General features: G+C 42.0%; 1 protein-coding gene across 1 annotated transcript in view; it reads right to left on the bottom strand.

The window, feature by feature from the left end:
• AR (androgen receptor) overlaps positions 1-12,644 on the bottom strand; it is an 808,954-nt gene that overhangs the window by 460,190 nt on the left and 336,120 nt on the right. Inside the window, exon 2 of the mRNA XM_075835639.1 lies at positions 12,467-12,618. Coding sequence (XP_075691754.1) covers positions 12,467-12,618 — 152 coding nt within the window. The remainder of the gene's footprint in view (positions 1-12,466; positions 12,619-12,644) is intronic.

Raw genomic sequence — 12,644 nt, 5'->3', positions numbered from 1 at the left:
ATCTTGAGAGTAATATTGCGCCTTAATTCGATTTAAGATTCTTTTCATATGTGTGTAAGAAACAATCCTTACGTTGGATTCGAAGGACACACACACACACACACACACACACACACACACACAACTTGTCCGTATTTTCCAAGGACATGTGAGATTTATTAAGGTGTTGCAAGTTACGGATGTGAAGTATTATACTGTCAAATTGACTTTCCCTGTCTTTTTTAGCTCTGTGTTCTCATTTGATAAACATCCCCCTTATGTATGCCTTGTGAGCATTCCACAGAATGAATGGATACTGTACGGAATTAGCATTTAAGAGGAAATAATCATCTAGGTTCTTTGTAAGCTCTTCTCTAGATGTGGGATGATACATTTGAAAGGTATTATTTCTCCATAGGAAATCTAAAGTATGTGGATAAGATTCCTCAATCCCCATAGTGATAGTCACATGATCCGACCATTTGATCAATTCAATAGTTGTGTGAGTAAGGGTATGTTCACACGCAGTGGTTTCAGACGTAATTCGGGCCGTTTACACCTCGAATTACGCCTGAAAAAACTGCACCCTTACGCCTCAAAACACCTGCCCATTGCTTGCAATGGAATTTACAGTGTTCTGTTTCCACGAGGCTTGATTTTACGCGTCACTGTCAAAATATGGCGCGTAAAAAGATGCCCTCGAAAAAGAAGTGCATGTCACTCCTTGGGACGTTATTGGAGGTATTTTTCTTTGACTCCATTGAAAAACAGCTCCAATAATGGCCGTAAAATACGCAGGGAAAAACGCGAGTTGTTACAAAAACTTCTTAAAATCAGGAGCGGATTTCGCTTGAAAACAGCTCCGTATCTTCTGACATTTTTTGCTAAGCGTGTGAACATACCCTCACTCTTTGTATTAGGGATCTAGGAACTATAAAAAGATCAATAATTGAATACAATTTGTGAACTTGGGAGAAGTACGTGTAGTCCCACTCCGAATCCTCCATATATCGTATAAATCTGCCTCGTGGAGGAGGGGGCTAAGGACTGCAATCGGGATCTGTGTAAAGCAGAGGAGTCAATTTGGGCATGGTTTAGGGTATGTGCACACACACTAATTACGGACGTAATTCGGGCGTTTTTGCCCCGAATTATGTCCGAAAATAGCGCCTCAATAGCGCTGACAAACATCTGCCCATTGAAAGCAATGGGCAGACGTTTGTCTGTTCACACGAGGCGTAAATTACGCGCCGCTGTCAAATGACGGCGCGTAAATAGACGCCCGCGTCAAAGAAGTGACCTGTCACTTCTTTGGCCGTAATTGGAGCCGTTATTCATTGACTCCAATGAATAGCAGCGCCAGTTACGTCCGTAATGGACGCGGCGTTCAAGCTCCTGCACATGCCGTTACGGCTGAAATTACGGGGATGTTTTCAGGCTGAAACATCCCCGTAATTTCAGCCGTTACGTACGCCCTCGTGTGAACATACCCTTACAGAGATAAAATCTCCACAAATAACTAAGTGCCCTTGTTTGACCTGATTCATTTTCCAAAGCAAATTTGTAAGGAATCGGGTTTGATGAGTGTTCGGGGCATATACTGCTACAATTGTATATAGGACGTTATTAAGTTCCCCAATCTGAAGAATATACCTGCCATTAGAGAGTAGACTGGCTTGAAAGCCACCATATTTTTAACAGCAATAAAGTACCCCCCTTTGCTTTTTGTTATGGTGAGAGAGAATAATTGTAGAGAATAGAGGATGTTTAATTCTATGAGCATCTTTCTCAATTATGTGCGTCTCTTGAGCACAGAATATGTCACATTTCAAAGAGAGCACTTCTTTCCACATGAAAGATCTTTTGTATGGGCTATTCAGTCCCTTAACATTTAAGGAGGTAAATTTAATAACCATGTTGAAGTATAGAAAATGTGTTAGTTAAAATTGGTATACCCAAATGGCAATGAGATACATAGCTGTCTCCAGAATGTATGTCTACAGTAACATATTTCCCTTGAGAATAGGAGTATAAACATATCACATAGCCTCCCAAATATACATTAGTAGGATGCACAGTACATTGCACTATAAACTTGACAGAGATGAGCATCATAAAAGACATAGCAAATAAAACATTGAAAATATACAGGATACGTGGGTAGGAATCAAACTCCCTAAACAGGTATACAGCTATATAAGCTGGAACAATATAGTGGGACAGTCACACAGGGTTGTTACCCAGAAACATGGCCGAGCCCTCACAGGCACTTACTGCTCGAAATGTCAGCTCTTTAACGATAATTCCTCCTCTTCGGGGTCACCACTTGCCAATCTTTTTCTACCCGTCTCGGGAGAGGTGGTCTATCTGCCATAGGATCAAGAAGCAGGAGCTTCCACATGTGTAGGAGTTTATTCCCTTCCTCCAAAGATTAAATAACATGTAAAGAATCATTACTGCATATAAGAAGCTTTACTGGAAAGCCCCAGCGGTAAGCAATTTGATTTTCTCAAAGTGCAGTAGTAATGGGGGCCAGATGTTTCTGTTGGCGAAGTGTGGATAGGGATAGATCCGCAAAAAGTTTAACACGTTGGCAAGGCAAAGGCAGTTCGTCTAGTTTCCTTGCGGAGATCATCAACGCTTCCTTAATGTGATAATAATGAATGCGGGCGAGAACATCCCTGGGTACAGTATCAGGGAGATGACTGGGACGAGGTATTCTGTGCGCCCTGTCGATTATGATATCGGTTGTAGAACTTGTCGGTAATAAAGCCATTAAGGCCTTGTAGGTGTTGAGTAAGGTCCTTAGGATGAATGTCCTCTGGAATGCCATGAAATATCACATTATTCCGTCTGGAACGATCTTACAGATCGGTGACTTCGGCCTGGAGGCTATCTACCTCTGCCGTTAGGTCGTCATGTGCGTTGACTAAGTCATTGTGTGAATCAGCAAAATCTCCCAGTTTGCACTCCACATGTTGTATTCTATTTCTACGTTTTGCACCATGGATTGAATGGGAACAAGTAGAGACGTAATCTCCCTATGCATGGAGACACTGAACACCATAGGCATTTCTTTCAGGAGGGTGCCTGATGCAGGTTGATCATTGATAGGTAAATCCACAAAAGCTGTTGGTAAGTCGGAAGGGTCAGGAAAGTTATTGCTTACCTCCAGCCTCGGAGGAGATAAATTCTGGAGTCAGAGTTTTTGCTTAACAGGGCTCACTGATGGAGAAGATGGTGCCTGCCACGTGGCCAGTTTGGCACCCAAACTTGTCGCTGTTGTTTCAATGAGAGGGCTGTATCTGGAGCCTGGAACCTGTTTGGGCCGATTATCTCTTGACCGTTCATAGTATGTCGGACCTCCCGAAGAGGAGAAGAATGATGGTGAGGATGGGGATGGAGGATTCCCCGGGTTAAAGATGTGCGAGCGAGGGGCGGAGCCTGACCGCTGAACGTGATGGAAGCATAAGACAGTGCTCCTCACAAGCCGGCTCAGATCCAGAACGAATAAGAGGCACATTTATACTAAAAATGGTGAAGACGGGAAAGGACAAACTCAGGGACACATTGAGCACCCCGGGAGCGCAAAAACAGCAAGCTGACCTGGATAAATTCCTGCAGAAACGGGATTTGCAAACGGCGGCTGGAGTTTCCAAAATGGCGCCGTACCCTGCATCTGAGGACTCAGATGCTGACAGCATGTGCGGTGCTGCTGCAGCGATCTCAGACACAGGAGGAATAACTAAATCGTTCCTGAAGAAAACCCTACAACAAGCCATAATGCCGGTTATGAAGGAGATCACAGAATTCAGGTCAGATTTTAAGCGTATGGGGCACAGATTAGAAGTGCTTGAATCGGCATTATCAGACACAGTAAACCATGCGGACTCAGTGGGGCACAAGCTGCAAGTTCAGGAGTCGCAAATGAACAGGGCACTGACTATGATTGAGGACATGGAGAATAGAAGCCGTAGGAAAAATATCAGGCTGAAAGGCCTGGCTGAATCGTACGCAGCTGAGGCATTACCTGCAATTGCGCGGCAAATATTTGCAGTCTTGCTGGGAGAAGAGAGGGCGGAAAAGGTGGTGATCGAACGGATCCATAGGGCCCTTAGACCTAAGCCTAAGCCGACAGAAACACCAAGAGATGTCATCTGTGGTCTGCTAAGCTACGTGGATACGGCAGCTATATTAACGGCTAACAGAGAACAGCAAAGGGTTACATTTGAAGGCTCTACACTACAGCTATATCAAGATATAGCGGCATCTACACTCGCAAAGAGGCGCATCATGAGACCATTGTTGGCGAAACTCCGGGAAATTAATTTACCTTACACATGGCTTTTTCCCTTCGGGTTGGCGATCATTAAGGAGGGGAAGAGGATCTTGATCCATACTCCGAACGATCTGGAAGAAGCATGGGAAAGATTGGGTATACGCCCGATTCCGATACAGAACTGGTTACCAGCTCAGACCGACATCACGCTACCAGATCTGCCAAAGATGGAACCTTGGTCTGTGTACTCCAAACACAGAACGCCACGCGGAAAGAAGCAAAGGGCAGAAGTCATGGAGGAGGATGTACCTTGAACTGTCCAGTCTTGTTCGTGAGCTATGCTGTTTTTGTTTCAATTATTGATGTCTCTAACTGCTAATCTTAAAATTCTACTGTTTGGAATGTTTTATAGGGTACATTATTGTGACTAATAGATAATATGATAATTTGAGGTTTTTGGCTATGTGGATAGAGGCCTACATGTTTTACGGTACTAGATGGGTGAAGAGGATATGTAGACCTCTATATATGTACTATGATAAGGAGCTACCCAGAATAACAACTTGAAGCAGCTAGGCCACCTGATACGTACGATATGCAACTCCAGCTAATGGAATATAGTTAGGTATGTGGTTTAGTACGTATGTTCTGAGATAATACTACTTGGACAAAAGGGCCAAGTATGTTAATGGTCAATATATCATCTCAGAAGTAATGTGGGTAGTGACCGGCAGTTATTCACATAAGACAGACATTCTATGATAAGTGCCTGTAAGGGAAGGTTATTTCCTTCCAATGCTATTGTTATAGATAATATGTTATTTTTTACTATTTGATCTCTCCTAAAGTGAGAATAAACTATGGATCTGAGCCTGGCCTCGGCTCAGGAATTTTTCCCTCCCCTATCTCCGTATGCAACGATGCTATGGTGATAGAAGTAGGTGGGTAGTGGGATTTCTACTACACCTATTAGGTGGTGTTTTGTATATGCAGCCCAGTTGGCCATATATGAGCGGAAGTTACATAGTGCCTGGACACTTATTGCTTGTTTGTATGTCTGTTTTGTTGTATGTTTTCCTCCCCCTCTTTCCTCTTGTCCTGCTCCTACCCTGTCGATTGTTTTTATCTACCCAAATACATGCCAAACAATACCTTAGCAAAATGAATAGCTTAATACATACTCTACAAAAATGGCGACAATAAAGCTAGCGACTTACAACACAAATGGGCTGAACTCGCCTCAGAAAAGGAACCAGATAATAACGCTGTTAAAAAGGGAGCAAGTATCTGTAGCCTTTATACAGGAAACACATTTTAAGGCTGAAAAAATACCTAAATTACCTACTAACTATTTTTCTTCGTGGTTCCATAGCTGCAGTTCGGGCTCTGCAGTTCGAGGAGTCTCCATAGCGCTACATAGAGACCTACCGTTTGTACTCCTGGCGAGGCTTGATGCGAAGGATGGCAGAGCTTTATTTATCAAAGGTAAATTGGGGGCACTCACATGCACCTTAGCGAATGTGTATGTTCCCAACAAATCTCAGGTTCCATGGTTACTTCACACTTTGGAAGAATTGAGAGCTTTTGCAGAAGGCCCTATTATTATTGGGGGAGATCTAAATTTAACTATTAATCCAGAGCTAGACTCTTCAACACAAAAGTCAACCATTCCACAGATTGGTAGACGGAAGCTTTTAAATAAGTTACAAGAATTTAACTTACATGACTCATGGAGAATTCTGCATACTACACAAAAAGATTATACTTTTTTTTCTCACCCTCACCGTTCTCATCAGAGACTGGATTACCTGCTTATACATGCACATTTTATATCATCACTGGAGTCGGCCAGTATTGGACAAATTACGGTCTCAGATCATGCACCAACATTTATTACGTTGAAGGTAGCTGAGCTGTCTCCTAGAGAGTGGACATGGAGGCTAAATGAAGCCCTATTGGATTTACCGGATTTGTCCAAGACATTGACCGAGTCATTACAAACATACTTTGAAATCAATACCACAGACGACGTGTCGGGCACTATAGTATGGGAAGCGCATAAGACATATATCAGGGGCATATTAATCTCACTAGGAACTAAAGTAAAGAGAGAGAGGGAGAAAGGAATATTATTGTTGCTATCGCAAATTGCAGAGACGGAAAAGATACACAAAAATACCCCAACCAAAAAGCTACAATCGGAATTGCAAATTCTTCGGAATAATTTAAAAGATTCCTTGAACAAAAAGCTGGCAGCTAATATGGTGCACTATCACCAGAAGTTATACGCGCACGGGGATAAGGGGGGAAAGTTAATGACGGCACTGATCAAAAAGAAAAAAGAAAAGGCCTTTATTCATAGGATTAAAACATCAGAAGGAAATACATACACGAATACTGAGGACATTGCAGGAGTTTTTAGTGAATACTACTCGAGTTTATACAATATCCCGGTCCCTTCCTTGAACTCAGATATCTCCAGATCTATGCAGATTGAAGATTTTTTGAGGCCATTAACATTACCTACAATCTCGGCTGCAGATGCGGAGGAACTTATGACTCCGGTTACTTTGGCGGAGGTGTCAAAAGTGTTATATTCATTTCCCTCAGGGAAGAGCCCAGGGCCAGACGGGCTAACTATCAAATATTATAAAAAATTTAAAGATATATTATTACCTCCTTTGGTCAAAGCTTATAATGAGTTGCTAAGAGGAAATAAATTAACGGCACAGTCACTTGAAGCGTATATCACGATACTGCCTAAGGAAGGAAAAGATCCCCTCTTATGTTCTAGTTATAGGCCTATATCTCTTTTAAACCTGGACCTTAAAATATGGGCTAAATTACTCTCCACGCGAGTAAGAAAGTTCCTAAATACTTTAGTGCATTTGGATCAGAAAGGTTTTGTGCCAGGGAGGGAGGGTAGACATGACTCCATTCGCCTGATGAATTGCATACAGAAAGCGCATGATTCAAAAACATCCCTGGTGCTCATAGGTACAGATGCAGAGAAGGCATTTGATAGAGTGGCATGGGACTTTATGACAGCTACGTTAGCTAAATTTGGATTCCCAGAACCATTTATCAAAGCGATCCTTACGCTATATAGCAAGCCATCGGCGAAGATACGGGTGAATGGGGTTTTGTCTCCCTCCTTCTCAATTGGGAATGGCACAAGACAGGGATGCCCCCTCTCACCGTCTTTATTCATTCTGACTCTGGAGACTCTCTTGCAGGCCTTGAGGCAGGATACACGAATTGAAGGCTTAAATATAAACTCAAAAATACACTTGGTTCACGCATTTGCTGATGATATGCTACTTACCATCACAAATCCAGAGAGCGCTATCCCAGTTATTTTAGAAACCTTTCACAGCTATGGAATGGTGTCTAATTTCAAGGTAAACTATACTAAGTCGGAAATTCTTAATGTAACCCTACCGCAGAGACAGGTGAAGGGATTGGCTTCAGCTTCTGAATTCCAATGGCCCTCGGAATCTGTGAAATACTTAGGTATGCAACTACCCGCAGATCTAAATGCACTATACAAATTAAATTATCAACCGCTCCTTCGGAAGATAAAAGAACTTCTTTCTGCCTATAATATTCCATACATATCGTGGATGGGCAGAAGGAATCTGCTACAGACCTATATCCTACCTGTGGTGCTTTACATTATGAATATGGTTCCAATTCTCTTACCAAGAACTTTCTTCAGGACAGTACAACAAATGATCTCAAAATATTTGTGGAAACAAAGAAGGCCGAGGATATCATACCGCAATCTCACAAGGAGCAAACGTCAAGGAGGAATGGGACTTCCAGATATAGAGGGTTACTACAAAGCTATACATCTACAAAGATGGTTAGATTTGGCAGCAGAGTCGGAGGAGCAGGGAGGGCTATCTAGGGACGCAGTAGGCGGATTAGATAATCCATTAGGAGTTCTTTGGGTGCCGAGCCAACAAGACATAGGAGCTATGAGAAATCCTTTAATGAAAGGCACTTTAGCGGTCTGGGCTAAGGTGGGCTTGACAGAGAAGGTGTTACCTCAACCGTCACCAATACTTCCAGTAGCGGCATTACCTAAACTTATTAAATTGGGGAGCGGATATAGCTCAGACCTATGGAAATGTTTTGCAGGAATTCAGATTAGAGACTTTATGTTAGACAATAGAGTACCTACAGCAGAGGAGATCCAGTCTATGATGCATGGTGAGGCTTTGAAGCTTAATTTTCTTCAGATCCATCACATACAAATAGCATGTACTAAATTTTTAAAAGATTACAAGACAACTAGAGAGCTCACATGGTTTGAGAAGCTTCTAGCTACTCATAGAGGGAATAAACATAAAATGTCTAAGATCTATCACCAACTTTCAGCAATGGAAGGGAGGGATTTGCCATCCTTCATAGCGTCGTGGGAAGCGGAGCTCGGACTGCGGCTGTCGGATCAGGAGAGGAATATGGTAATGGGCAACTCACATGGATTCTCTAGGTGTGTAAAACTACAGGAGAACCATTATAAATTGCTCACCAGATGGTACAAAACTCCGCAAAATCTTTATCGTATGGGTTTTGCCCCAAATGCTCTATGCTGGAGATGTAAGTCACAGGAGGGTTCTTTGTCACATATCTGGTGGACTTGCCTTCAGGTTAGACCCTTTTGGTCACAAATAGAAAGGAACATTAACTTGATATGTAATACAGATGTAGTTCTGTCGTTAGAGAACATAGCGTTGGGACTCCCTTCAAATTCTATGACTATGTCCAAAAAGTACTTACATACGCATCTGTTAGCGGCAGCAAAAATGTTAATTCCTTTGTACTGGCTACAACCTACTACTCCTTCCGTAAGTCAATGGATAGACAAAGTTAGTCAGATATGTCGCATGGAAGAACTTTCTAACAGAGTGGAAGATACTTATGAGAAGTTTGTGAAAATATGGTCTCCTTGGTTGCAACATAGAGATGATCTAATGAGAACAATTTCCTAAGTTTCTGATTTTTTATTGTGAGGTATTGCTGTAATCCTATTCACATCCTTACCCATAACTATCCCCTTGTATTACCCTTCCCCACCGTTCCATTTTGTCTTACCTCATGTTACCCAAAAATCACATGTTATGTGGTCTTAATCGAAATTACTGCAGTCATATGGATTTATCACTAAAGATTGGTGAAAGGTGTTAATACATTGAGTAAATCGAAACACATCGTTGATGTTTCTTAGAAATTCATGTTTAGCCATGTGTTAGATACAAGTGGATGTCACTGCTCACATTGGAAATGTACTTTTTCTTTCCTCTTTTTATTTACCTTTTCCTTTCAGCTAGCACATGTTAATTAAGTCCAACTGAATGACAATAATTCAATGTTTTTTGTACGACACAGGTAACTGTAGTGTCAGTTTTGTATTGTAATTTGTACTTTTATACTAATAAAAACAGATTTGATAAAAAAAAAAAGATGTGCGAGCGAGATGTAACGGTGGAGTCCCCGCCATCATCATCTCGGTCTTTTTCAAAGTATAACTCCAGTTTGCCCTGTTGCTTCAGGCTTCTCTTGCCTCTAGTCATCATCCATAAGTAGAATAATACTTATTTGGGTCCAAACAGCTAAGTCTGAAGTCTTCTGAAAATAGCTCCGTAATTTCAGACGTAATTCCAGTTATCGTGAGCACATACCCTTAGGCTGGATTCACACGAGCGTGGCGTTTTTGCGCACACAAAAACGCGGCGTTTTGCGTGCGCAAAAGCCACTTAACAGCTCCGTGTGGCAGCATCATATGATGCGCGGCTGCGTGCTTTTCGCGCAGCCGCCATCATTATGACACTCGATTTGGATGTTTGTAAACAGAAAAGCACGTGGTGCTTTTCTGTTTTCATTCATCCTTTTGACAGCTGTTGCGCGAATCACGCTGTTCGCACGGAAGTGCTTCCGTGCGACATGCGTGGTTTTCACGCACCCATTGACTTCAATGGGTGCGTGATTCGCGCAAAACGCCCAAAGAACGGACATGTCATGACTTTTTTTCAGCGGACTCACGCTGAGTAAAAATCACGCACATGTCTGCACGGCCCCATAGACTAATATAGGTCCGTGCAACGCGCGTGAAAAACACGTGCGTTGCACGGACGTATTTCCCGTTCATCTGAATAAAGCCTTAGACGCAGGGACTTTTTAGCAAGATTTATTCTTGCTAAAAACTGCGTCTTATAATCTGAAAAATACGGTAGTTAGAATATCCCAGTCCTTCACTTGTTCTGTTATCCCCAGTTTTATTCCATTTAATGTATATGCATGAATACTATTATTCCTGTGGACTAGGTGAATTACTATCATACCTTCTATACTTTTGTCTTTTTTGACACAAAAATATTTAACATTGCTTTAAGTGTATTCAAAATTCATCTGCCATCTTTTTGTTCATCCTACCAGCTTATCAATGTCTTCCTGTAATATTTTAGAGTAAAGTATTTTATGAAGTTGTGTATCATCAGCAAAAAATTACACCTTGCTATCAATCCCATCCACAAGGTCATTAATAAAGCAATTAAAAAGAATTGGGCTTAACACAGAACCATGTGTTACCCCAATACTGACCGCAAGTCTCATGTCCAACTTGTGTCTCCTGAGGAATTGTGCCGACCCAGTCATTTCTACTCAACAATAACTTACTTTTGCTAAACAACCGTCAATGCCACCATAGCAGTGCTTACTGCAGAATGTCCCCCTCTGTATTAGTACCTCATCAGACTGACTCAACAGTAACGCCAGTACTTATATAACGTTGCCATAAGGTATACTGTGCCAGTATTTATGTACATATAGCACTACTGAACAGTAAAGCATATATATGTGCATAATATATTAGTGCCCAATGGCAGTTCTGATCTAGTGGCTAGGCATTTTAGTGCCCCTCCCACCCATTAGTAACCATATAGAGATGTTTTGTAATAGTGAGCATACAAGTATACATAGTAGGGCTCATCTATACATGCAACGTAGTCATGCCTATTCTGCGGTGCCATAGTAAAAAACAAACAGTGGTGTGTGATCTAATTTTCAGTTTCTTTATAGCTTCACAATCTTCTACATACACTACAGTATATCAGTAGCTGCTGCTTTGCTGAAAGAAGCAACAAACAATGTAAATGAATCAGTTGACTGTTTATGCCGTTTGCTTGGAGGAATCTCTGGTTGGAAAATTCTTCTAAAAGTAATGTATTAGGCTGGGTTCACACGACCTATTTTCAGGCGTAAACGGGGCGTATTATGCCTCGTTTTACGTCTGAAAATACGGCTCCAATACGTCGGCAAACATCTGCCCATTCATTTGAATGGGTTTGCCGACGTATTGTGCAGACGACCTGTCATTTACGCGTCGTCGTTTGACAGCTGTCAAACGACGACGCTTAAAAATACAGCCTCGTCAAAAGAAGTGCAGGACACTTCTTTGGACGTTTTTGGAGCGGTTTTCTCATAGACTCCAATGAAAACAGCTCCAAAAACGGACGTAAAAAACGCAGCGAAAAACGCAGCGAAAAACGCGAGTTGCTCAAAAAACGTCTGAAAATCAGGAGCTGTTTTCCCTTGAAGACAGCTCTGTATTTTCAGAAGTTTTTGGTCACTACGTGTGCACATACCCTTAGGGTATGTTCACACGCTAGCTGTCATTTACGGCTGAAATGACAGCCTGTTTTCAGAAGAAAACAGCTGCTTTGTTTCAGCCGTAAATGCTCCTCCTCGTAATATACGAGGCGTCTGTGACGCTCGTATATCTTGAGCTGCTCTTCATTGAGTTCAATGAAGAACGGCTCAAATTACGTGACAAAGAAGTGCCCTGCACTTCTTTGCCGACGCAGTCAATTTACGCGTCGTCGTTTGACAGCTGTCAAACGACGATGCGTAAATTACAGGTCGTCTGCACAATACGTCGGCAAACCCATTCAAATGAATGGGCAGATGTTTGCCGACGTATTGTAGCCCTATTTTCAGGCGTAAAACGAGGCATAATATGCCTCGTTTACGCCTGAAAATAGGTCGTGTGAACCCAGCCTTAGAATACGAAGAACAAATGTGTACTTAGTAATTTCTATAAGGCTCTGTGTCATATATATGTGCTTATAATGGAAGAGAAATGCAGTGAAATACAATTTGGTATCTTTGTTGTGAGTACACAAAAAAAACACATTTTATTCCTACCTTCAGCTGCTCTCTTGAAGAAGACTTTGCAGCTGCCACATGTGAGGGCTCCATAGTGGCATCCAGATGCTTCATCTCCACAAATCAAGCAGGTCTTCTGTGGTGGGAAGTAATAGTCAATGGGCAGCAGGTGTTCTCTGCCTCCTTCCAGCCTAGAAAGTACACATAATGAAACAAA

Source organism: Rhinoderma darwinii, chromosome 8 (assembly GCF_050947455.1).
Source record: "Rhinoderma darwinii isolate aRhiDar2 chromosome 8, aRhiDar2.hap1, whole genome shotgun sequence".
Classification (NCBI taxonomy): Eukaryota; Metazoa; Chordata; class Amphibia; order Anura; family Rhinodermatidae; genus Rhinoderma; species Rhinoderma darwinii.
This window is presented reverse-complemented; position numbering and strand designations above follow the sequence as displayed.